The following is a 22538-nucleotide window of genomic DNA, read 5'->3' as shown; positions in this document are numbered from 1 at the left end:
TCACAGAAAACACTTGAACTGAGTTTAAAAGCCTTGTGATGTTGATTAGCAACACCTACAGTGCTAAAGTGGAACAACATCAGTCTGCATGTCACGGAAACAAGCGTGTGTTTAGGTCATTGGCTTATGCACACAAAAGAAACAACAGCAACACGTAAAAGGAAAAAAAAAAGTGCATTTCTTGATGGATTTGCAATGTAAGGCACGTTTAACTCCCGTGTGGCACAAAAGTACATTGCGGCCCGAGCACTGAACTGGGGTGTCGTTGACTTTTACAATAAAACAAGTCTCGTATTGTTGGCCTTTGTTTTATTCCGTTTTGAATGGTGATGCTGCGCCAAGGAGGGTGGGGGGTGGGCTGGGGTGGGGTCATGACCAGAGTGCTCAATTAGGACGGAACGGGGGTGATGTGATGCTCAGAGCCAAAATGGCTCAGTTGAATAGAAATAGACTTGTCCTTGTGGGCCTCTCAATGCTTTTCACGGTGCAGCTGCCCAGTGCGGCGTCACAAGGAGCTCTGTGCTCCCAAGCAGCTGGCAAAGCGCCTGAACAGGCCCAGGAAGTGCCCAGAGAGGTTGGGGGGGGGGGGGGGTTGCTGGTGTCTGCAACACCTCCCCCTTCAAGCCATTTAGCTCCTCGCCTCAGTGCTTTCATGACGCATTCCTCCAGTCCGGCAACAAGCAAACTAATTTGATTTCCTAGATGGCGAAACCGTGCAAAATGACATTTGCATCTCGACTCGCCGAAATTAAGCCCCCCCTCCCCCACCACCATCCCCCTCCTCGGTTGCCATGCTTTGTTTACAGCCTTGTTTGGCACGACCAGAAAACAATCAGCAGCATGGAAGATTAGGTCATCGCTGCTCCATTTGTAGAACCCCAGGCCCCCCACCCCCACTCCCGCACACAAAAAGTGTGAGGAGAGGAAGGCATAAAAAATTATTCTGCTGTATTAAAAGCAGAGTTTCACTTGGGAAGATGTTTGCAAAAACAAAAAACACAACACTGAGCTTGTCAGAAATATTCAGTTAATCACGCTTTTTTTTGGACAAGTGCACTGGCCCGTTCCAACTTTTTGGAGAATAATAAATGGCTTATAATGACCCCAAATGAGTATTATTATTATTATTATTAATAAGCAGGGATTGTGCGAGAAATTTAAGTTCAGTGAAGAACATGGCCTTCATCTGGTAGGCCCCAAGGGACATTTTCATGTCAAGTGTTTGAGCTTTTTAAGGAAAACCCGACTTTAAAAGTGACGGTGCACTCACCAGATTCTTTTTGTCTCTTTTTTGTAAATTATGCTGGCGTCGTGAGAGACATTTCAAGTCAGCGGGACTCCTGGAAAAAAATTAATAAGTTAACGAAATTGCAACTTGTTGGCAAAATTCTATAGCATACGGTCTAATAATGAGCTGTACAGTGAAAAATTTCTCGTCAAATTGATTTTGTTTTATGAGGCGCCCGTGATAACAGCGCCCTCCTCTGGCTAAATATTATTCTGAAATTGATTTTTTTTTTTCAAGTGCACATCACAATGGACGGAGAAATTTCAAGTCAGTTTGATTTGTTAGTTTTGGCTTATTCAATTTAAGGACTTGACATATTAAAACCTGCCATAATTCCATGGATTCATGCAGTATAACATATAATGCATTCAAGTCCACTCTGTGAGCAATTTCATATGGGACACATTTGCTGAAACCCGTGAAAATTTCAGTCGGTGCTTCATAACAATGTAAAGATATTTCATGCTTCAAATGTATATATGAAAGAAACGAGGACTTGCGTGAAGTTTCAAGTCGAATCAGAGTAACAGTACACTCTTCTGGCGGAGTTTGAATTCCCCCTAAAGTGTTTAAATTATTAAGGATTTGCATGAGGAATTTCAAGTCCATTTCACGTGCACTGCACAACTTTCAAACTGTGCCCGACTAAACTCGAGTGTATTCAATGACGTCACAAAACGTCACCCAAATTACCTCACCAGAGCAGTTCCTCAACTTTTCAGCACCTTGCTGAAATAGTTCCACATTTCTGTTGGACGTCATTTGAACCCGCAGCACATGAGGCGACGATGTTCTGTTGCCATCTAGTGTCTGATATTGGAATACAATCTTATAGGAAACTTAACTTCAGTTAAATGTTTTATTTTTTTTTTAAACACAGCAGTTAAACTCAACATAGCCACGTTTTTTTTGCTCCCATGTAATTGTTGATTTTTTAAAATATAAAACAGATAATAAACCTGATTAAAAATAAAAATGGCTACCAAAGTCACATGAAGCAACACTGTGCTTTGCTTAAGATTCTAAAAATTAACAGGAAATCCAAACCGAAAATGTACAAGTAAGGAATTTTTAAAAGTATGCTTTGACCCTTTTACGATAAATATTCAAAATTCAACAATAACAAAAATTTGACAGTCAACCGAAATCAGACGAGTGCACAGAGGACAAAGCACGATTGAGGGGAAAAAAAAAAAAAAAAAATCAGGCTCGTTTAAGACATTGAAAATGTTCAATTGGCACCGCCTGAAGTTCTCCCGCAAACAAAACCCGACACACGGCTGCTGTAAACTCGTCGCCTTCACCTATTTGTTAGAAATGCTAAAACACATTTGTGAAACGCTGCATCGCCGACGCAAAAACGTTTCAAACGCTACAAAAAAGATCAAAACGACAAAAAAAAAAAAAAACAAAAAAAAAAAAAAACCAACGCAGATTTCACAAGAACCGTAAACGACTGCGTTGTGATTGGAGCCCAAGTCGCCGGTGGGCGGGTTTGGGGGAAAAAGTCACACTTGTGTTCTGTGGCAAGCAGGCAGGTCCTCAAGAACAGTTTTTCCAGTAGTACGTAAAGGTCTCAAGTTTTAGGCAGGGTTTGCTCCATCTGTTGATTCTCCATCTAGCTTCCCGTCAGACGCCATGTTGCCAGCTAATCGAATCCTCCAAATTCACAGCTTCGTAGCTCACGGGTGCTGTCGGACTTATTCCGACAACAACAACAACAACAAAAAAATGCCTCGTCGTAAGCTCGTAAGACATGCAGTTGTGCGGGACGACTGGTCCCAGACGCCAGACTTAAGACAAAAAAAAGGTATCAAAGACTTTGTCTAATGTACAGTCAATATTTGCTTGGGGTCAAATATTAAGACTGAGGTGGTGCTCTGTAGAAGGTCTTCACTTCCGGTATGAAGAAAAAACAAAAAAAATAAAATTTATATTCCTTCCGTCATGTCTCGAGTCTCAATGTGGGGTTGAGTAATGAGTCGGGGCCTCATCAGGTCCAGTGAGATGACTCCTTATTTGACTGACAGAATCGGGAGGTGAGCGCCGAGTGGGAGTGATCCAAAGAGTTTTCCAAGAGACGGTGACAAAAAGCAAAAAAAAAAAAAAAAAAAAAAAAAAAAAATTCAGGTGGAGTGACTTCAAATACTTTTTTTTTTTTTTTTTTTTTTTTTTAAGATGTTGTGGTCCGGTTCCGGCTAGTCTGATGCAGGGGTGTTGGACTCTGGTCGGCTGTTAGCGAGGTACTTTGCCCGCATGCTGGAGGTGTACTGCGTGCAAAAAGCAGATGGAAATATTTTATTAATAGGACACAAAAGAAAAAAAAAAACTGGCATAAAGTCCAAACGATTTTTTTGACAGCAGTCGAAAAATTCTTCGTGACAGGGTAGGGTGAGGACACAAAGGTTGCACATGCACCACCCATCATGGCTGCAAACTTAAAACTAAACACCAGGGCGGAGAGGAAACCAGTTTTTCCCAACCAAGGTGATGTTAAGCGACTTTCATTTGATTTGCTACAAAATACCTTTGCCCTTTTTTCTATGCCAGTGACGTATATTGAAAGTCGAGACAGCTAAATGGTAGAAGGGACAATAAAAATGCCGTTTATATAACAGAGCCAGCATATACGCTGAGTGTTCAAAGAAACAGGCCCAGTAAGTACAACTGTGATCCAGCAGTGACTAGATCGTCGTTATTTAAATATTCATACGGCTCAAAGGTTGGGAAACACTGCAGTAGGAAACTGACCCAAACACAGAAGTACCACCACAAAGGAAACTCAAGTGTGGACCACAATATATTCACTTTAATGGGAATATATTAAACTTGCTTGTATATCCGGTCCCTGGAGTCACTGCAATCCCAGCAACTGTGATATATTAAATAACCACATTAATTTTGCGTTTGCTGATGTGTGTCCAATACGGACTGAGCACCACAGGCCCGCTCCTAAAAACGGGCTAATTCATTTTAATTCCATAATTCTAATTCAGCAAAACGAGAAGGAAAGAGGGTATGCTAGGATTCTTGGCGTATGTTGACGAACACATGTCACATATATGTTATTAGGCTAGCTGGGAACACCTCTAAACTGCGAAAACAATGCATACCGTAATTTCCGGCCTATAAACTGCGACTATTTCACACGCTTTCAACCCTGCGGTTTATGCGGCGATTTGGCTAATTTGTGCATTTTTTTCCCAACGGCCGTGAGGGGCCACTCGAGCGGAAAAAGGTGAGAGTGAGACCGGTGGAATATATGTCCCGAGGAAGTGACTTTTACCTGTCCGGCCCTGTTAGTGCTACTGCCGTGTCTCAGTGATTTTTACCGGGATGTTTTTTTCTTAAACCGGACCTGTTAGCGCGGTGCTAGCGTTAGGCCGGCATGATAGTCTAAGCGCTCCCGGTGCTGAAAAGTTTTCTTGTGATTAAACCGCACGCGCGTATATTAACGCGCATTCGCGTATATTTTGCAAACTTCCAGCCAATCTGAAGCATCCGCATCTATGCTTCTACGTGTGCCATTCGACAACTTGTCGCCGAGTGTTCATATTGGCTATGGACGCCTCAGAAAGACGAACACAGCGAACGTACAGCTATGTGTATACTTTTGTTTTAAGGTTAGGGTTACGGTTAGAATATAAACATATGTTAGCTCGCTCTATGTAGCAGAAGGGATACTATGAGAGTGGGGGATTTCCCAGTGACCGTCTACTTCGTACTCAGAGTTCCCCTGTTAGTAACATGCGCATTAATCACAAGGGGACTTTTCAGCACGGGGGAGCGCTCAGACTGTCACACCGGTGCTAGCGTTCGCGCGGCGGAGCTAGCGTTAAACTCTCTGTGTACCGTCTTTGTAATATCTTGTGTTTCAATGTGGGCACTCGCGGCTTTTACACAGCTGCGGAGTATGTCTGAACCAAATGGTATTTCCTTTACAAATGTACTGGGTGAGGCTTATGATCAGGTGCGCTCAGTTGGCCGAGAATTACGGTAATATGTCTCCTTTAAACGTCACTGTTTTTGTCTATATTTTGGTAAAGAATCTGATCTAAAATTAACACTGCTTTTAATACTTAACCTCGAGTGTTCATCAGAAGTTACAGAACTGACATCTCCCAGTCCTTCACCCCAGTACGTTTAGTGACGACGACGCAATTCTTTCACGCCACTCCTCCTCAAATACTCCCAAGTTCTCGACTAACTACTACTCGCCATGACTATTGATCACATCCTTCGAGTGTGGCTAAATAAATCATCTTGCATTCGGGAGGGAAACATGCAGCCCTGGAGGGGGGTCGGGGGCCACAGGCAACAAACATCAGGTGGGACACTGAGGAGTAGAGCTGGGTCGGAGGACAGGGGCGGTGGGGGCGGGGTACCACTGTGGGGTGGGTTAGGGTAACGTGTACCTGTTAGCATCGCGGGCGAGGTTACCAAAATGATCTGTTGCTGTCCGAAGGCTTTAGCTGCCAGCTGTGGCCGCTGTTAGTGTGGGCGGGAGTCAAATACAACTGGACGGATTGGAAAGGGAGGGGGCCGGGGAGAAAAGACCACAAGAGTGTAGAGAAGAAATGTGAAGCGGTGTCCTGCTCAGACACAGAGGCATCGAAGGGAGGCAATGGGGGAGGGGGGGGGGGGGGGGCTTTTTGAGGTTTTAGATTGGAGGTGTTAGAAAAGGAACTTACAAACTGTTATCTTGTGGCGTCTGTAAATCATATGGATGGAACTATTATAAGATGCAGGATGGATATTTAAGGACGAGGGTTCTAAATTGCCAATCTTCAGACCAAACAACAATGCTCGGATAAGCATCTTTTCCCCCACTTTTCTATCGTGGTAGCCAGATCGGAGTTCTTTTTTAACACTCGGTGGAAACGTAGCTAAAGGCGAACTCACCGAGGGCGGAGGGGACTCTCGGCCGATCAGGGGCGTGTTTTCGCAGCGGGAGTTTGGGAAGTTGGCGTTCTGAGCCCTGCGGGAGAAAAAGCGCAGTGGGGTCAGAACGTCGGGAAGGACGCACACAAAACCTACACAAAGAGACATTTGTGACATTTTGACGTGGATATTGCTGGAGATGATCCCGCCCAATGACACCATCACTCATGAGAGTATGTGGGTTTCACAGCTGGAGAGCAACAGCTGCACGGAATGAGTGGAAGACTTTTTTTTAGTTCCACATTAAACAAGGGACAATAAGATTCTGGCATAGGGAGAATTTTTAGCCTGCTCAAAAAACAAAATAGTTAGAAAATTGATGAAGAAAGATTCATTGTGATAGTTTGCTCCATATTTTGCTTCGTATCGAGGTCCAATTTGGGAAAGATATCACTTTATTGGTCCTTTTTTTGCAAGTGGCCCTCGTAAAAATAATAATAATAAAAAAAAAATTAGACAACCCACTTGGATCCCAAAGCGCTACGTACATGTACTCGGTCACCGGCGCGTTGGTGACTGTGTGCGCCGCGGCAGGGATGGAGGTCTCGCTCCCGTAGCTGCTGCCGCAGCTGTACAGGCTGGGCATGTGGACCCGGTACAGGTTGTCATGGTTCTGCCTCCCGCCCCGACCCAGCGAGCCGTCGTCGCTGTCCTCGTCCGACCTGCCGAGACACGCCACAGGATATTGTGAGTCGCCACCGGAGGGAGCCGCTGCAGCCCCTTTTGAAAATGACAGAGGAAACCCGGGGAGGCGCCACGTGGTCACATTTGTTGCATGTCCTCAGTCATTTACTGTTACTTACTGTACTCGCTCTTCGCTGACTACAGGAGAGAGCTAGCAAACTAATTGTATGTGTCGTTGAAGCAAAATACTGTATTTGAAGACAAAACCTATAAAAGGGTTTTACCGCTAGTGTTTTTCATCTTCCCATTTAGGACTTTCTAACTGTTATGTAAAACTTTATCGAGGTGCTTCACGACAGACAAACCTTCCCAGGGCTCAACATTAACGATTGCCCGACTTGCCCGAAAAGCATCTTCGGGAAAGTAAATGTACGGCACGATTGTGGGAATTTTCACAGAAATATCGTAATTTTGCATTTATTTAAAAATTATTGTGACTGAGTTGATAGTTTTCGCATCGTGTGAAACAACGTGACAACAACAGCTTAACACACGAGTTTCTGATTCGCCGGAGCTCGAATGAACAAGCCAATGAGCTGCCTTCTTCTACGGCATAATGGCCGCCTCGTGCTTTGGTCAAGAATAGCTGAAGATCGACATGCAATCAAGGAAAATCTGAGGTAAGGAAGTCCGATGTAGTTATTATATATTTTTTTTATACAAATGATAAATGCTGTCATCGATGACAATAATATTTTGACATGTCACAATTAGTCATTAGTACATTGGGATGAAACGGCAACACACAAAAGAAAAACCGGCCGACATATTGTCGAAGGCTGCATCCGATTGGTGTTGTAAACAAATACACGTTTTTAATTACACACTGATGGGCAATTCATTGTGCTGAGTAAGATGACATGCTATATTTCCTGATGAATTAAAAATATTTTCAAGTATTTTATTCACTTTTCATTTGCTAAATGTCAGCATTTAGTCATTTTATATGTTAGTCATTTGTTATTGTGCCAACCTTTTTGCCATATTTTTTTTAAATTCACTAGTAATTTAAGTGATTATTTAGAATTTAATCATTTTATTTGTTAGTCATTTTTTATTGTGCCATACTTTTACCATATTTTTTTCAATTTAAATGTATGTTTTAATTATTTATTTTTTTGCCACATGGATGCAATAAACGATAACAAAACCTATAATATATTTTCCATGATGTAGGGATTATCAACAGTTGCTATAAAAGCACATAATATTTATTGAAAGCTCTGGCAAGTGGACTTTCGGATGGGGTAAGTGAGATTTAGATTCAGATGCAAAAGTTAACGTTGAGCCCTGCTTCCACTTCATACTAAACACGCTTAACAGGGACTAAGTGGGGGAACACGTTGCCCCTGCTCTAACAGGAAGCTCCAGCTCCGATCCAAAAGATGCTTCGGCGGGGTCCGTCCGCCATGAGCTTATGTGAACACTTTCCGGTAAAACCTGACCATAACTGAGAGGACTAAGACATCAGAATCATTTCATATTCCTGCTGTGAAAGGCAAAGTTGATTGTGGCAGCGACCACTTCAGATTTAGGCTGACTTGTCACAATTTTAGAGGAGTGGAAAATCGACTATTTGAGGATGTAACTGTCATATACTGGATGTTTGAGGAACACATTATACACAAAATATTCACGGTTCGTTGTTTACAGTATCCGAGTCCTTCCAGTGGCCGTGGCAAAACAAGACCTTGGAATAAATGTTGCCAAGTCATCATTCATTGATGAGCTTGTCCTCATAAATCATTCCTAACTGTACACGGGAGCTTTTGGGGCATAAAAGCTCAGCTCAAAAGCTTTTATGCTGTTTTGACAGCGACAGTTTTAGGGGGAGCTTTACCGCTTGCTGTGCCAGGTGTGAGGCACGCTGCAAACGATGGAGCTGAACATGAGGGCCGTCACGAAGGAGAAGAGCACCAGGTAGATGAGGCCCTCCAGTCCGTCGTAGCACAGCCCCGTCACGGCCTGCACGTAGTCCTGCAAAGATGGAGTTACACCCGTCTCACCGAGGCCTAACAAGAGAATAAAGCGGTCGCCGAAAAAAATTCGCCCAACAGTTTGGATGTTGGTGTTTCTCTTTTCACAGACGTTGGATTCAAACTGGGTCAAAGCACTGAGCTCACAGTTGGCGCGCATGCACACACAGGAAGCAGCACATTTTCTCGCAGACATCCAAAAAGGGACCACAACACTCCCTCCGCATTACACGACGAGTTCCATCCTGCACGCATGGCTTGGTCATGCAGGAGGAGGGTCGAATGTTTCAAGTAGAGCGAGAGGATGCACGTGCGCGCTCGGAACTTGGACGCAACTGAGCGCGGACTCATCATCGGGCCGCTTTCAGTTGGACACGAAGTCCAGTGTGAGGAGTGTTATTTGCAAAGAGAAGCCGAGTCAGCTCCGCGAGCACGGAAGAAAGGTGGCTTTATGTAACTTTAGCTGCGCTGCGCTGATGTCGCAACACATCAGCGCCGGCGCCACGCCAACTTCCCGCAAGACAGTACCCCACCCCCACTCCGAGTTAGTAAGTCTCCGTATCGCGGCTCACTCACCATGTGCAGGCTACGGCAGTCCACCAAGGCTGTGAGCTGATGAAGGCTGATCTCTGTGGTGTTCAGTATCCCCTGGATCTGTTCCAAGCTTCCCTGGAAATTAATGAAGGGGAGGGGGGGACTCTAAATATGCAGAAATGGGCTTAATCGGGGGGACCAAACATAATCTATAACAAAGAAAGACTCCTAAACAAAATAGAGGAGCGGTAAGGTTTCACTTCCAAAATATTATTTCAGTACTACATACTGTAATGACAAATAAAATTTGCACAGCTGCACCGTATCTGTCAATTTTTGCTTGAGGCTGTTAACTCCTTCACACAGATGATGCTAACCTTTAGCTACAGCGTTTCTCATTATGTACAAAAAGAAATAATCTAGCAGACTAAATGCAAAGTAAGGTGGTTGTTTTCAAACAATAAGTAATTCTCTGTTGTAGATTTAGCTCATTACTAACAACTCAGTGGTAATAAACCTGTTGGAAATTCTCAAAAAAACTCAGGTCACTCCTTTCTAAATGCACCAGGATTCGATTTCAACATGTTGCTGTACTCGCAACGGTTCCAGTGTAAAATATATTCACTTGCTCTCACAAACGCTTCCACCAGCTCAGCACATTTCTGTGTGTGGGAATGGAAAGTGAAATGGAGCTCCACTTTCAGCCCGTCAACACACAGTGGGGACAATAACGCAGCGTTGTATTGAGCGAAAGGCTAATGCAGCTAAATGGACATAATGCGAGGCCCCCGCGTTGGCAGTCAGTAAGTGCACCGGACTCCACCGCTCGTCATCACAAATTACAACAATGAGCCACCGAAGACGTACCTGAGCTTGTTTGTATTGCCCGGTGGACGAGCGCAGAAGCTCCAGCACGTCGCCCTGCATCTCGACGAGCGCTTTGTGGCTCCCGGAAAGCTTCTGAAAGAGAACATTAGTTCTACTTTTCCATTTATAGTTTTACTCTCACGTGGCACCTCCATTTCTAGTCTTGTGATAGCATGATGACAGTTTATAGATCAGAATTAGAAAGATACACACTGCAGTCACAATGGCATCTTTTTCTTTACAGCAGCGTTAACAATAGATGCCGCCGAGCACTCAGAAGGCTTTCATTTATTCATACAGTCAAACTATAGATTTGTTGCAGAAGAGATGTTCCACTTGAGCGTATTTATCTTTTCTTATCCTTCCAAAACAAACTCAGTGAACCAAGACAGGAAATGCTGCGAACACAGATTACGGTACTCGTGCATCATGTCTGAGGAACTGGGAATGACTCATTGTGGCCGCTTGCATCAAATTCCCAAATTGTGCAGAAAAATACGTTTTTGATGGCACATCTGCGGGAATGACAAAAAGCGTCAGCGAAAAATCCTAAAAGAGCTCGAGAACCGTAAAACTAAAGCTTTTTTTGTTTGTTAGAACCAACAAACCTGCTGGAAGGGATTGGTTTGCTCCAAACTGCAACTAAGGTAGTACTTGAGGATTTCTGTGGATAAAACACAAATGAAACAGATTTGCATACTTTACAACTCCTAGAAACAAGCGACAAAAAAAAAAAAAAAAAAACTGGAAAAAAAACGCATATGCTAGTACTTCGGATTCTTCCATCAGCATGACAATTGAGGTCACTGAATGGTTACACGTGTATCGTAAATTGTGACGTCACTGAAGTTGACTTGTGACACATTTGAGATGTCGTCCATCGCACACAAGAATATAAAGAACACATTTCTTGACGTTCATTTACTGCAGTCATGAAAACAACATTTATCTGCCGCAAAACCAAAGACCAAAAGTGTCCTCCATTGTTTTGCTGCTTAGAAAAAAGCTTTTGTGATTGATGAGAAGACTTAACAAGCCATCACGAGTGCCCTCCAGTTTTGACACTAATTGAGCGATGCCGTCAATAATGGGGAAAAAAAAATTAATTGCTCATTCCCTGTGGCGGTTCTTAAATGTGTGTGGTTCTTCTTTGAGGCTTTTTTTTTTTTAACAAGAATCTCCTGAGGTTCTTTCAGAATGCAACCACCTACAGCCATGAAGAGGCTTCGCTATTACTCATAAAAATCACAAGCCTGTAAGCGGTCTGACACAATTGCACGGTGGGAGGAAAGCAGAGGAGATGGGAGCGATACTCGAGAAAAATATCTCAGTCATGCTCTGTTCAATGCAGAATAACAACAATGTACCGTAATTTCGCGAGTATAATCCGCCCTGAAGTATAATGTGCAACCCCACAGTTGACTTAATAATATTATCTGGAAAACCCTTCTACCAATGTACAATGCGCACCACCAATTTGCCGCTACCCATATCCTCAGAATATTAGGAATAATCTGCATTTATATTTTGTTGTGTTTGTACTTGTATTGTTTAAAAAAAACCTGTGTGTACAACAATCATTAATAATAATGTGCATGTGCTGATGTAGCAGTTGCATAATCTCGTGACATGCCACAGGACACGCTTGTCCTGGTCCCTGTAACTGTCAGAACAGAATCCCCCAACCCACTAAAATAAATGCTCAATGATGGCACAACATTTTATTAATACTGTAAACACATATTTCAGTCTTGAAAATATAAACTCTTTAACATTGTTTATTAAACACTGCATTAAGTATTTCTGCATAAAACGTTTGTGGATAGTGCAGTTTATCCACTACATTACACATCCTTGGCCAAACCTTTAAAAAGAAGCATCTAACTCATCGCCAATGCGAAAGAGATCAATAGTAGCTTTATTTGGTGCGTTGCTGTGGAACTCATCATTGATGACTTGAAATATTTTTTTAATCCCAAGAGTTTGGGTTGCGCAGTGCAACCTTTCCCCTCCATTCAGCTCCAATTTGTAGCATCTTTCACCATGGCATCAGGTGGCTATCAAATCGACGTGAGCTCAAACTACGTACAAACGAGCGTTATGGGCACGTTTTTTTAAAAAGTGAGCATTTCAATTGTGTGCGCTCTACTGTTTTTTTTTTTTTTTTAATGTCCCCATGACGCTCGTATTACATAGTTGAGCTCATGTTGTTTTGAAGCCATTGAGGCGAGCTATCATCGTTTCGGACTGCAGCGCGACTTCCCTGATGGCGCCATCATTGGCACGAGTGATGACATTTCTTTTAAAAGCAGCTGCACAACTAGCTGCTGTAGTCGACATTTTTTGTCTTCGTTTAAGTTTAAACAAACTCATGGGCAGTCGTTTCTGATCTTTGGTGCAGTAGCAACAAGCATGCTACGCTAACAATCGCAAAATGCAAGCTCCTGGAGGGGCTCTGAGATCTCAGGTTGGGGGCGCACATTACCATAATATACATAAATGTATAACGTAAGACATCAAATTTCATATTGAAATGTATATGCATATGTTTTTTTTTTTTTTTACCACGCTATGTATCTGTTTACAACGATACAATGTGATTGTATTTTTTATTTTTCATCCATACCTAAATATAACGCACTCTATTAACTCTATGAAGATATTTTTGGAAAAATTTGCGGATTGTTTTTGAGAAATTACGGTACTTTCCTGTCAGTCATAGCACAGAAAACGACTGCATTTGTCAGTCAGTGTAGTCATTCAAAACGAAGGAGGGGAAAAAAAAAATACTTAAAATATTAAAAGTGATGCTTGGTGCTGTTGCCCTCACAATCTACTGTGAGTCCGCCTTCCTCAACACCATCCATCTTATTTGCTTCATCCACTCTGCACGGCGCTCTTGATAAAAATCGCCTTTTTACAACCGTGCCATCATTTAAGCAATTATTAAAATGAGCGGTTGTATAGAAGCTCCTATTCATCCTAAAATGGCAGCTCATTGCCCTGTGACACTGCTGGCAGCCGCTTTTAGAGGCTTTTTATAAGTGCGGGGACAAGGCCCGCTCTTTAGAACAATGCACTCTTCACTGCGGCACAATAATCACAGCATTGAAAGCCGAGACTTTGCTATTCACTCGTGTGAGTTTCCCCTTCAGAAATGAGAAGCGGGCACGTTTTAGAGATCACAGTAAAAAACGGAAGAACATCACATAGTGAGTGGCTAATTACCTTGATTGATGACTCCATACCGCTCGGCCACTTGGGTGACGTACGTGTCAGGAGCCGCGCAGAAGTCGCTGGAGCTCTACGAGAGAGAGTGGGGCAAATGGCCAGGACAATTAAAACAACAACAGTCTGCGATGCTCAATTTGGAACTTACCACAGAGACAGCAAACTCCAGCCCGAGCGAGGCCCAACTGACCACCAGAGCCACAACACCAAACAAGCAGACCCTGAGTGTGACGAGGGGAGGAAGAGAACCAAATTATTAAAACTCATTCACCGCCATTGACGTCCGTCGATTTCAAATATCCTTGGCTCCAGGACTTCCGCGGGCCTTGTGAGGATAAGCGCCCTGGACAATGGACATGTTAAAATGAAGGCCTGGCAGTCACTGAGTTTTAAAAGTGTAATTGCCTGTACACATTTGGATCAATTTCGCTATTAATAAATGTAGTCGAAGGTGGGACGGTGGACGACTGGTTAGAGTGTCTGCCTCACAGTTCTGAGGACTTGGGTACAAATCCTGGCCCTGCCTGTGTGGAGTTTGCATGTTCTCCTTGTGGCTGCATAGGTTTTCTCGGGGGACTGCAGTTTCCGACTACGTCCCAAAAATCTGCATTTAATTGGAGACTCTAAATCCCACTTGGGTGTGATTGTGAGCGTGGCTGGGCGTTTGTCTCAATATGCCCCGCGATTGGCTGGCAACCAGTTCAGGGTGTACCCTGCCTCCTGCCCCGTTGACAACTGGGATAGGCTCCAGCACTCCCGCGACCCTTGTGAGGCTAAGCGGCTAGGAAAATGGATGGATGGATATTTTTAAATTTAAATAAATGTTGCACTGACTGGAATAACTTTTAATTTTGCTGTACCCGTGAAAATAACAAAACCAGCAGCAGCTTGCTCAAAAGATAAATGTGCTCGAAGGAGTCTTCAGTTTATCTGCCGCGCCTAGCATGCAGCTTATAGCGCATTGAATCTTTTTGACTTGACTAACGGGAGGTTAGTCAGGGACATTTATGTCTGGTCGTTACGAGTCCTTCCGTGTTCAGTGGTTATTAATCGCTTCTTGTGACCCGGACATTGTGTTGCTAGTGCGCGTCCTCTCGCGGTGCGACTCACCCGATGAGCGTCCCCTTGGAGTTGCGAATGAGGCCAAACAGCACCAGCAGACAAATGAGGACTTCGAAAAGGAGGAGACCGAGATACCCCAGCCACCTTTGAGGACGACACAAGAGGGGGTTGTGAGTACTATTCATCTTAATAACCAGACCAAGTCTTCTAAGCATTACAATTGATCTTTTAAACCTCCAGTTTTGTATTCACACACACAAACTCAGTTTTGCTCCAAAACTATTGTTAATAAATGGAACAGAAGGCAGTCAGGTTAACTGCATCGTAAGTCATGACATTCTAATTTGACATGTCTGCTTTTGTTCTCCTTTCCTCCATCTGTGTCAAAGGACAGACATTACTTAATCTAGCGAGGAAGTGAGACAAACAGATGTGAACGATGGTGAACTAAATGAGTGTCGGGGTGAAAAGCCAGTGGAGAACGAAACCAGGATAGCATCTGCACTCATTACTTCAAGCGCTGTGAAACCTTTACACCCACCCGACTCGAGCTAATGAGATTGAATGCGAGGGATGCCGCGCCAGTGTTGAACTGCCCCGCTTCAAACTGAGATGGATCAATATCGCAATGAAATATTATTCTAAGTGGCCAAGCATTTGCAAACGTACAAATTCAATGTTGGGCTTCTTGAAACATGTTTCCTTCACTTCATTCCACTTATTGTCCACTCCGGCATGTGATTGTGGCATGTTGCACACACAATAGCTTTATCACCTACATTGTGTGTAATAAGCAGTTAAATGACATTTTTTTGGTCATTTCTTACATTTTTATCAAGTCTTTTGAGAATTATATTTCTGTAACAATGTTGAACATTTTTCACGTGCCACAGATATTGCTGTCCGCCCTATTAATTATTTAAGAAACCCTCTGACATTTATAGTGCCAGTTTTAACAACATTTTCAGAAATTAGAAATAGATTTGCTAAACATGACATTGACAGCTTCCTTACTGAATCATCTTGGTCAGTGTCAGTGGGTCCAACGTGTATAACAGCATAATATCTACATAATGGAATAGCTATGGAAAAATGAATAATTTTTTTTTGAGTGAAATGAGGATTTCTCAGAAGCACCGTTTAGTGATTGTGACTCAGATATTTATAACAATTTGTTTGCCTTAATATGGTCCAACATAGAGATGTCTCAATTAGTATCTCCGAAAATGTAATTTATTTATTGACTCGATTGTGACAAAAGAGTCTCCGCTCGGATGAAGGGCAAAGTTTATAAAACAGTGGTGGTCGGCCATGATGTACGGATTAGAGATGGCACTGAACTGGAGGTAGCAGAAATGAAGATGTTGAGGTTCTCGCTTGGCGTGCGCAGGTTGGATAAGATTAGAAATGAGCTCATTAGAGGGACAGCCCAAGTTGGATGTTTTGGAGACAAGGTTCGAGAGAGCAGACTTCGATGGTTTGGACATGTCCAGAGGCGAGAGAGTGAGTATATTTGGTAGAAGGAGGATGGAGCTGCCAGGCAAAAGAGCGAGAGGAAGACCAAAGAAAAGGTTGATGGATGTGCTGAGGGACAACATGAAGACTGGGTGTTAGTGAGGAAGATACACGAGATAGGCTTAGATGGAAAAAGATGACCCCTGATGGGACAAGCCGAAAGGAAAAGAAGAATTTATTTATTGACTCATTGGACTCAAGTGCCTAATGAGCATATGTACGATAAATCTACAGAAAAATAGTGTTTTCACGTTATGTACTAAGTTCCTTTTGTTTTTGAGCACCTCACCTGTACCAGTCATACAGCTCGATTTGGACAGCCAGCTCCTCCAGGGAGATGTCGCTGTTGTCCCAGAAGGGGATCTCCGCCATCTGTTTGACCAGCTCGTCCAACTCGCCCTGGAGCTTTTGGATGATGGACAGGTAGTCCGCGTGCTGGGCGTACTGGCCCTCGAGCTGCTGCAAGTTGCCATCTACCGTCCGGTTCAGCGAGGACGTTCCGTCGGAAGCCTGCACACGACCAGGGTACAATCACGGGGGGTTGAGGGGATGCACGCGGCTCGTGGTGGAAGGGTGAACATTGGGATGGATGAATTATTTAATACTTCAGTCTCACCAGCTTCTGCACACCAGTGATTGTGCGATTTGCGTGGCGCAGGGAATAAGTCAGCCGATTCACTCCGTCGCCAGTCTCGCCGTTCCCATAGAAACCCACAGCAATGCCAGCGCTGCGGGGAGACAAAGGGAATAAGGAAAGGGAGGAGAGATGGGGTGGTGTGGAAGAGGTCTCGGTGCGGGGGATTTGCTTAAAAAGACAAACGGAGGAGACGGGAACGGGCGAGGGAGGTGGCAATCCAGTGAGGGGGTGGCGTGTGAACCGCACATTAACCCTGTCAGTTCACACGCCTGAAACGGCCCACATGGAACCATGGAAACGTGGCAGAACTATGTACGCATGTCCCGAAGGCCTCAGTCCTGACAAAGGCGGCACTCGGCTGGGTTATCAGATCGTATTTGGAATGAAAGGCCTCGGGTGGCGGAAAACGGAGCTCTGGTGGATGGACTGGGATGTTGCTTTCTGTATTTCATCCTGCAACTCATCTATGGGTTGATTTATTGGCGCCGGCTGCGGAGAGGTGCCATTGGTTAAACTCTCTAAAGTTTAAAACAAGCAGCCTCAATGAGAAGAGTGCAGTGTTACACAAATTTTGTGATGTAATATCATTAGACTTAACACAAAATGGCACAAGTCATTATTAATTTAGTGTCACAAAAATCAAACTAAAAAAATCTACCGTGCTTGTAAAAATGTTTGTTTTTTATGTCATTGTAGATTTTCAATTGCCCAGCTTCGGTATGGAATCCAGCTCACCTGTGACAATAATGAGCAATACAAAATGGATGGATTTTGTGGGTACTGGCAGTATGATTTCAGACCATTAAGAATGCCAAATATTATCACATCATATAAAATGCTTGCACATAGAAAAGCCTTGATCAGAACAAGTTAAACCTTCATTACCACATTTTGTCATTTCCTACAGGAAATCTTTCAAAATCAGAACAAATTGAAGGTGCATAAAATATTTCTGAACATGAAGAAGCAGTTTCAAGGGCCTCCAATTACATGCATGAAAATTCTGACATCTTAGTGACATCCATCCAGAGCAGGATAGGTTTTCGAATCAAGAGGTGTGATGACATGAGCACCACTTCAAGCTGCAGTCAGAACAGTCTAGTGGTGTTCAGCCAACAGTGCATCATTGTGTTTTTCCCCCTCTTCCTGGGCCACTAATCTCTTCTTGTCACGCTCTGCGGCGTGAGAGGGATGGACAAGAGTGGTGTCAAAGCAAAAAATAAAAACAAAACAATGTGACAAAAGTATGGACAATTTTTGTAACATCGGAGGAAGCCGCCGTTCTAAAATAGCCATCTTCCCAATTGCCTCTTTTGACGGGTGACGTCCCTGCAAGCCCCAATGCTTCTTTTCTGCAGCTTGTTCGCTATTAATGGAAAAACATGTGCCTTCCGTAGCAACCAGATGCAGGGAGAGAATGATTGTGATGCAATTTGTGGCCTCATCATGGTTCTGAAGCTTTTTTTTTTGGTGTGTGGCACTTAATTAACTGTGATGGCTCTTTCGAGGCCCATCAACATATGGAAGAAAACAGGAAACAAATGCTGAGCAACACAAGCCCAGATGGTCAGGCCTTACGCTTTTGCTGAAATAAAACGCACGAGGCAAAATATGGACGTCAGCGCCCGCGTCGCAACACTACAATTTGAGCTTCACGCCTTTGCGGCCTTGGCCTCACCTGCACACGAGCGTCGCGATGATGACACACCAGGCGGTGCAGCAGCAGTCGGCCGACGGCTGCTCCGGGTTTTTGCTGCGCCGGCAGCATAGCCAAACGGAGTAGAAGAGCAGGAAAAGCAAGTCCAGAGCCAGACAGGCCAGCGCCACACCTCCGAATAACAGGATGGACTGTAGTAAAAAAAAAAAAAAAAAAAGGTTATGGAGCCACGATGGATAGATATCATTGATGGACAATGCGAGGATAATGCACAACCGAACTTAAGTGTTCGAGAGAGAAGCACCACTCAGCGAGTTGGAATGGCCCTGAGCACCAAAAATATGCTCTTATTGGCACACGCTAAATGTATTATTGTGGTCAGTCACATAATTCTCCAAACAGATGCATGAGTTAGTAACTATATAGTTATATAAGAAAATACTATCAATCCCTTGAAAATGTTATCATCAACAGAGGTGGCTAAGTTAAGCAGACAATGTACTCAAGTAAGAGTACTGTTACTTTACAATGTGAGTCGAGGAGAAGTAAAAAAAAAAAAAAGGAGTCCTTCAATAATAACATAACTGTAAGTATTCAGTTTTAAAAGAAAGAGGATTTTGTACCAGGTGAGTAGTCTTTGATTATTTATTTTTCAACATAACAATGTCAAAATAGGCAAAAATATAAAATCAGGAATATCCAAATTGGATTGTGCAAAAACATCACTGACTAAACAATACCAAAATAAAACCTTAAAGCAAATTCAGCCGGAAGAAATGGCCTTACATCAACTTTCTTTGTTACCATTTATAAGACAGCACAATTGGTTCACCAGGCAGAGACTACAGATTACCTATCTGTTACTTGTTTCTGATATGCTTCATGTAAATGAGTCACTTTACTGATTTTGCATCTGTGTGGGGCTGGTGGAGACATTGTGTGTGGTCATGTGACTCCCTGGTTCTTTTGGATAGGTGAAAGGGAGTCAAAACGTCACTAGCGGTTACTTCAGACCGCTACAGAGACTTGACAGCGCTTGAGGGAGAATTCTCTATGCCAAGTCCAAATATATCGTGCAAGCAATGATAAATAGATAAAAACTAGTAAGGAGAATGCGGTTAAATTAGCATTTCCTCTCAATAAAAGTAAAATATCAATTAAAACTATTCTGACAAGAATAATAAACACAAAAAATTACTTCCTTAAAACTGGAACAGTAAATGTAGACCATTACTACTATGGTTACTACAACATTCATAAACTGATCGTGATTTTAATGACACCACAGGCAGTTAAACCACGACAAAGGTGCCAAGTCAGGAAAATGACTTCAAACGCTACTTCCGCTGGAAACCGACAGATGTGTGAAACAAACAAAACCTTTACAGTGTGCCTCTGAGATTACTTATTTCATGATCGTTAGTACAAAGACAATGAGATGATGACGCATGTCAGGGAAGTGTCTTCCTGTTTCAATCACACTATTTTTCCAAGTATAAAAAGAAAGTATCCTTATGGACAACAAACTGTTCAGTTAGGAAACGGCAACCTCCCATCTATATCCCCAAATGTAATCGCAATTTAAGCATTATTTCCCCAGAAATTACAAAAAGTGACCACATTTCCCATAATCCTTAAAACTGTATCGTGGAAATCGGGACAAAATAAAAAACAAGGTCAACTTGTCGGAAAAAAAATGTGGAGAAGGAAAGGAAACAGTCCGTGATTCAAAGCCTAAAAAAACAAGACAAATGTGAAATTTAGCTGCAGATGTAAAATGTGCTCACCGATGTTTGCTGATGAATTTCAAAGGATGTAGCGCTATACTTTCTGCTCACATTCATCCAAATCCCATGGAGCTAATCACTATTCCCAGCCTCCCAAAAACCCCCAAACCTTCACAGACCAGAGGAAAAATATTGTGGCACAGCCCCAATAAAAAAAAAAAGAATTACTAATGAAATAATGATGATCTCAGTTTACTCATAAAGTGACAGCCTGAAATTGATACCTTTGCTTAACCATAAAGCGAAAACTCTCGCAGGAAGTCGTAATTTTTGTATTCACTTACGCTATTGTATGAATGACAACATGTGGATACACAGATCATTGTACCTTTTTCACCAAATGGACGACTTTGATTGTTCTGCCTTATCTTAACCCAATAGAGCATGCCTTTTACTCACCAAAGACAAAAACAGAGGCAAAAAGAACACACACACCCCAGCCACAGCCTCAAAAGAAAAGAACTTCACTATTTGTATCTTTTAATTACAACTCCGTCATTGTGTGCAACTGCTTTGGAGCACCTGAAAATAGACCTACTGGCACATTCTAGACTGTTTTCGTTTTTCTTTACATATGCCAAGGAGACCCCCGCACAAGTCAAAGTTAGCTTTGGCTTGGATTAGACAATACCAGCTGGTCTCAAGGCAGGAATAGGCCGGCTCCGGATATAGCGGGTCGACAGATGGTGCCTGGATCCAAAGGTGAGGAGGGAAAAACAGGTGCTAACAAGTCATCTGTCTCCAAGGAATCCCTTTCATCCTGACAGTCACCACTAAAATTCCATAGCCTACCAAAAAGCAGCGTGTCCGGGGGCTTTTACCTGTTGGTAGGTCCAGTCCTCTGGCTGGAAGTCGCTGCTCGTTTGCTCAAACCTGAAGTTGAAATGTGGAAGTCGGTGCAGCAGGTTGACCCACCACGGTGGCGTGTAACTAACCACAGCCGCCATGGCCAAAAGGCATTCACTTCCCTTCGGCTTTAGTTAGACGAGGATGCAACTGGGTCCTCCTGAGTTTAAAATAAATAGATAAATTTTTTAAAAAAGTATGTTCAAGAAAATGAGGTATCAAAAGAAATCCCTTGCATCAAAGCGATATGACGTTTCAAAAGGAACAAAAAAATGAATGAGTCGGCTACGACCGAGCTCGATTTCGCAACTGACTCAAAATGGCATCCACAACAAATGATGCATTATTTAAAAGCTGCTGATATGTAATTGTTCTCTCACGCTTGGGTAGTAGAGCCCGAAACCACAACTATTAATTCCTAGTACGTACGTACTTGCTAGCGTCACCCAGAAAGTCATGTCACCACTAGTGACTAGTTGACCCGTTCACGTTCCACCATTGTTTAGCTTCTCGTCGACAGAAGTGTATGTTTGACGTGCCCGTACCCCACTGATGAAGTCCCAGTTAAGTCGGTTAACGTTAACCGGTTTAGCTACTGGTTAGTTGAAGACAAGTCTCTTTTGTTCCTCTCGCCATTGCCGCAGCGCTGTTGTGTTTACATCCCGCTTCGTCGAGTCAACGTGAGCCTCCTCCGCGGTTCGTCACTGGCGGTTTCAGTTCCAGCGCGACGGGCTCGAGTAAAAAAAAAAAAAAAAAAAAAACAAACGAGCGGAGCCTCCTTGGATTCGGACTGGAGTCGTGGACGAACGCGCCGGTTGTAGTGTTGACGAACTCGGCCAGCTGACAAATCCTCACGAGCTTGGCTGGCTCACATCCGCCTTCCCCGGAGCCAATCAAACCGGAACGACGCAGGAGCGCCACCACGAGGCGATCTGTAGAACTGCGTGGCGTTGTGATAGATTCAGGAACTGTCGGAGAAAATGTGGGGGCCTTATCTTGCTGAAGTGCTGGAATATTTACGGCAAAATTCCAGAAATATTCCAGGATAATAGAGTATACGTGCGACCAGATTCAGCATTTGTGCTTCCCGGGACGAAACACCTGAAGAGGAGAACTTCAGGTGCTTTGGAATAACGATCTTCAATCGCTACCAAAGATGACTACGGTATATCCAATGGTTAGGGTTTATTCATGTTTACATCCATCCATCCATTTTCTTTGCCGCTTATCCTCACGGAGATCGCGGGGAGTGCAGGAGCCTATCCCAGCTGTCAACAGGCAGGAGGCTGGGTACACCCTGAAATGGTCGCCAGCCAATCGCAGGGGAAATAGAGACAAACAGCCGCACTCACAATCACGCCTCGGGGCAATTTAGAGTGTCCAACTAATGTTGCATGTTTTTGGGGTGTGGGAGGAAACCGGAGTGCCCGGAGAAAACCCACGCAGGCACGGGGGAGAACATGCAAACTCCACACAGGCGGGGCCGGGATTGAACCCTAATCCTCAGAACTGT

General features: G+C 43.5%; 1 protein-coding gene and 1 long non-coding RNA gene across 3 annotated transcripts; one reads left to right on the top strand and one right to left on the bottom strand.

Annotated features, from left to right (window-relative positions):
• Window positions 1–3417: 3417 nt before the first annotated feature.
• Window positions 3418–21929, bottom strand: ttyh3a (tweety family member 3a). 2 transcript variants are annotated; one of them, XM_061846807.1, is made up of 15 exons: window positions 21459–21929; window positions 21001–21185; window positions 18414–18583; window positions 16715–16826; window positions 16388–16608; window positions 14632–14727; window positions 13670–13742; window positions 13519–13594; window positions 10899–10954; window positions 10291–10383; window positions 9466–9558; window positions 8754–8890; window positions 6718–6891; window positions 6191–6266; window positions 3418–3558 (listed from the first exon to the last, which is right to left on the bottom strand). In XM_061846807.1, the coding sequence occupies exons 2-15, from the start codon at window positions 21124–21126 to the stop codon at window positions 3487–3489; spliced, it is 1575 nt and encodes a 524-aa protein (XP_061702791.1). In that variant the 5' UTR covers window positions 21127–21185; window positions 21459–21929; the 3' UTR covers window positions 3418–3486. The 2 variants fall into 2 exon arrangements, with proteins under 2 accessions (XP_061702791.1, XP_061702790.1); XM_061846806.1 differs by having other exon boundaries at window positions 21571–21929.
• LOC133514819 (uncharacterized) lies at window positions 6904–17862 on the top strand. Its single transcript, XR_009798860.1, has 3 exons — window positions 6904–7533; window positions 14605–14753; window positions 17432–17862. It is a non-coding gene; the product is annotated as an uncharacterized LOC133514819 (long non-coding RNA).
• Window positions 21930–22538: the final 609 nt, after the last annotated feature.

Source organism: Syngnathoides biaculeatus, chromosome 16, assembly GCF_019802595.1.
Source record: "Syngnathoides biaculeatus isolate LvHL_M chromosome 16, ASM1980259v1, whole genome shotgun sequence".
In the NCBI taxonomy this organism is placed as follows: Eukaryota; Metazoa; Chordata; class Actinopteri; order Syngnathiformes; family Syngnathidae; genus Syngnathoides; species Syngnathoides biaculeatus.
The sequence above is the reverse complement of the archived record's forward strand: the minus strand, read 5'-3'. Positions and strand labels throughout refer to the sequence as shown.

What these genes read in the sequence shown, in the direction of transcription:
- ttyh3a (XM_061846807.1), bottom strand. Translation starts at nt 21,126, where the DNA reads ATGGCGGCTGTGGTTAGTTACACGCCACCGTGGTGGGTCAACCTGCTG. An exon ending in GAGCTGTATGACTGGTACAG is followed by an intron (nt 14,728 to 16,387) that starts GTGAGGTGCTCA and finishes TCGTCCTCAAAG; the next exon opens with GTGGCTGGGGTATCTCGGTC. An exon ending in GCGCCGGTGACCGAGTACAT is followed by an intron (nt 6,267 to 6,717) that starts GTACGTAGCGCT and finishes TTTCTCCCGCAG; the next exon opens with GGCTCAGAACGCCAACTTCC.